Source organism: Grammomys surdaster, unplaced genomic scaffold (assembly GCF_004785775.1).
Source record: "Grammomys surdaster isolate TR1022 unplaced genomic scaffold, NIH_TR_1.0 100, whole genome shotgun sequence".
Classification (NCBI taxonomy): Eukaryota; Metazoa; Chordata; class Mammalia; order Rodentia; family Muridae; genus Grammomys; species Grammomys surdaster.
In genome coordinates this window covers 10,703,028-10,707,165 of record NW_021604579.1, presented here as the reverse complement: position 1 = coordinate 10,707,165, position 4,138 = coordinate 10,703,028, and the positions used below count along the sequence as shown (strand labels likewise).

General features: G+C 40.3%; 1 protein-coding gene across 1 annotated transcript in view; it reads right to left on the bottom strand.

Moving 5' to 3' along the window:
* Zyg11b (zyg-11 family member B, cell cycle regulator) overlaps positions 1–4,138 on the bottom strand; it is a 55,888-nt gene that overhangs the window by 8,375 nt on the left and 43,375 nt on the right. Inside the window, exons 9-10 of the mRNA XM_028786157.1 lie at positions 539–700; positions 390–437 (exon numbers count right to left, since the gene is read on the bottom strand). Of these exons, the coding sequence (XP_028641990.1) occupies positions 390–437; positions 539–700 (210 nt within the window). The remainder of the gene's footprint in view (positions 1–389; positions 438–538; positions 701–4,138) is intronic.

Below are 4,138 nucleotides of genomic sequence, written 5' to 3'. Positions count from 1 at the left end.
TTTTATCCTTTATATTTAAATTTATATTTTATATAAACACCCAACTTTATATGATGCAAAAAATGGAACCAGATTTTATGCATGCTAGGCAAGCACTCTACCAACTGACCTATATCCTCATTTATTCATCTATCTACAGAGAGAGAGTGTGTGCAAGTGTGTGTGTGTGTGTGTGTGTGTGTGTGTGTGTGTGTCACATGTAGAGTCAAAAAACATCTTGAAGTGTGTTCTTTTCTCCCATCATGTAAATTCTAGGATCAACTCCTATCATCAGGCTCAGCAAGAAGTATCCTTACCAACCAAGCAGTCTTGCTCAAGCAACAACTTCTAATGTACATACACACTTAGAAAGCAATGGTTTGGAATTTATCAGGAGGTTTACATCTTACCAAAAGTCCTAGAACTTTTTGTTGAATGGATGACTCGGTTGGGAAAGACTACAAAAGAAAGAGAAACGTGTAACTATCTAAAGAGACAAATATAATAAAGAAATGCTTAAAGAAACTGTCCAAATTGTTAGGTAAATTTCCATTCTAACCTCTAGAACCCTCATGAAGAGTTCCAACCCTTGATTCTCAATGAAGTGTCTACACGTCGTTGGGGATTCATCTGTGAGGTTCCAAAGTGCACTCAAAGTAAATTTCAATGTAGTGTCCACGGAATTTTGATTCGTTTTCTGCTTCACTATTTGAAGAAGTTGCTAAAAGGAAGAAAAAGGAATTAAGTTTTCATTATTGAATTATTATAATTTGAGATTACCAATAATCACAAGTCCATGAGGACCAGTTTCCTAGCTTAAAGCATTCCCTGTAACGGTTCTAAAAATGCAAACTATACTTATTTCCAGTGTGTATGTGAAGCACATCCACACCAGAAGTGTGTAGAGCTCTGAGAACAAGTTACAGGAGCTGGCTTTCTTTCCACTATGTAGGTCCTAGGGACTGAACTCATCTCACGGTTGGCAAGAAGCACCATTATTTTCTGAGCCATCTTGCTAGCCCCAGTTTGGTTTTGTATTGTTCAAAACAGTGCTGCCATTGCAACCCAGGGCTAGTAAACCTGACAGAAGCTAAAGGCACTTTAGAAGAGGGTCTCTCAACTGAGAAAAAGCCTCTGTAAGATTTGCCTGTGGGCAAATCTGTAGTGCATTCCCTCCACTGGTGACTGCTGAGAAAGGACCCACTGTGGATGGTGCTCCTACTGAACAGGTAGTACTACGGACGGATAAGAAAGCAGGCTGACCAAGTATTCCTGCAGGCCTCTGCATCAGTCCCTGGCTTTCCTGCATGACAGACTATAAGCTGTAAAATGAAATAAACTTTCTTCTCCCAGTTGATTTTGGTTATGGTATTTTACCACAGAAACAGAAACCCTAAGATAGTAGCAAACGCTAGCCTCTAATCCAAGATCTTTCCGCCTCAGCCGACAATCCCTTAGTTTGGACCTTCATTTTTCCTTCCTATCATCCCTTCATTTCTTTTTGCTTTTCTGTAAAGAATACTTGTTTAAAAAAAAAAAAAAGAACACTTGTTTGTTCATTGTATGGAGCACCAAACTGGACTATATATAAGGAGAGTACTTGTTCTGTTCTCTTGCCTCTCTTTCTCTCTGAGTAGGGTCTCATGTAGCCTCAAACACACCAAGGATGACTTTGAACATCTGTCCTTCAGCATCTGCCTCTCAAGTGCTACAAGTACAGGCACGGACTACCACACGGCTTCACGTGGACTGAGGACACAAGCATTCTTCACTCACTGAGCTACATCCCTGACCTTTTGCTTGTTTCCTTTTCTTCCTTCGTGTGTGCGTGTTGTGTGTCTCTGTGCATTCTATGCATATGAACACACACACACATACATACACACACCCAATCAATGTATGGAACACTGAGCTTCTTTGTTCAGAAGAGAGTTTGCAGAAGATGGTTCTCTGGTTCTTTTCCTCTACCATTAAGTACCAGGGACTGAACTCAGGCTGTCAGGTTTGGTGGTAGCTGTTTCCTGCTGAGCTATCACACTGGCCTTGAACCAAGTATCCTAATTAGTCATAGCTTACCATTATAATAAAATCTGGAACTTAAAAAAAGGAAGAGGGAGCAGGGCAGTGGTAGCTCAGTGCCTTAAATCCCAGTGTTTGTGAGGCAGAGGCAGAGGCAATAGGATCTCTGAGTTAGAGGCTAACCTGGTCTACACAACAAGGTCCAGGATAGCCAAGGCTACACAGAGAAATCCTGTCTGGAAAAACTAAAAGCAAAACAAATCAAAATAAAAAAGGAAGAGGGAGTGAAGGAAGACAAAACTAGTTTTATTAACACACAGCAAATAATACTTATAACAAGTACCATTTTCCAAGGATGTAAATTTAATCTAAGAGATATGAAGTAATTTGGTCATTATCAACTAGATAAAAGAATTACAAGGACTAATTCTAACAAAGTTGTCTTTAAGAAAAGGAGGAAAAGTCTGGGCATGGTAATTCACCCCTGTACCACTGCTGCTGCAGGAGAACTGTCACAGCTTCAAGTCCCTCTTGGGACACACACACACAGTGATAACAAAATTGAAGTCTACACTGGGTATTAAGATAATAATGACTTTGACAGGTCTTCTTATAAGCTATGTCTATCATAACTAATTTAAGACATGCAGTTTTTGAGAAAGGGCATGCCTTTATTCCCAGCTCTTGAGAATAACATGCATCAGGCTTTGGGTTCAATCTCAAAGCAACAAAAGTAGCTATTATCAACATTACTATTGACTCTGGTTATATGAAACATATTAAGTAGACTATTTTCTTAAAATCTTTTAATATACTTTCAGCCAAAATTACTGGAATAGTATCTACATAGTTCCTAAGGCCTTCTACCTCTGCATTTTTAGAGAAGGTCTCATTAAGTAGCCCTGGCTAGCCTAGAATTCATTATGTAGCCTAGCCTGGCCTTAACTAGAGAGATCCACTTGCCTCTGTCTCCCCAGGGCTGGGATTAAAGACATGTCATCACCAGGTCTGGCTCCGAAAATGGCTCTTTTTATTGTTATTTACAATTAAACTAATTTTATTTTATGTGCACATGTATGTGTGTATCTGAGTGTATGAATGTGTACCATGTGTATGTGCACATGTATGTGTATCTGAGTGTATGAATGTGTACCATGTGTGACTGCCAACAGAGGCTAGAAGAGCACTGGATCCCCTGGAAGGAGAATTGAGGTGACTGCAGGCCACTCAGGGTGGGAGCTTGACCCTGAACCCAGGTCCTCTGCAAGAGCAGCAAGTGCTCTTAATCCCTGAGCTCAGGACTGACTACTAGTTCATGGCTGTGTGCGTCTTTCAAGAACTAAAGCTACATTTAAAAAAAACCATTTGGACCTGGAGAAATAGCTCAATGGTTAGAGTGTTTATTGCTCTGCAGAAGGCCTGGATTTGACTCTTAGCATCCACATGGCGACTCACAACACCTATAAATCCAGTTTCAGAGTATCTGTCATCTGCTGACCTCTACAGGTACCAGGCATTCCCATGGTTCACATTCATACATGTGGACAAAAGACTCACACACATAAAAATAACTAAATACATAAATGTATAAAATGGAAAAAATACAGGTTCAGTGGTGGAACGTCTGCCTGGCATATGCACCAACACCTAGCTCTACAAATACATTTTTTTTAAAAAGCTGAATACTTTCATTTAGAAAAAGTGAAGGGGCTGGAGAGATGGCTGGGTAGTTAAGAGCACTGGCTGCTCTTCCAGAGGTCCTAAGTCCAATTCTCAGCACTTACAATGGTGGCTCTCAAACATCTATCTATAACTGTAGTCCCATGGGACCTGATGCCCTCTTCTGGTATGCAAATATACATATAGACAAAACACTCATGCACATAAAACACACAAACAAACAAATAAACAGAAAAAGTAAATTAATGAAAACACATATAGAGAGATAGGCTGGAACAGGGGTGGTTCTGCAGTAGAAAGCTGACTTAGCATGTGTGAAGCCCTCCCTGGCTTAGATCCCTAGGAATGTATATACTCACAGCCATACTCACTCACAAAAGATACACTGTATTATTCTTGGTCAGAAGAAGAGGAGGGAGGAGAGAAAAGGGGAAGAGAAGGGAGAGGAGAGAAGATAAGG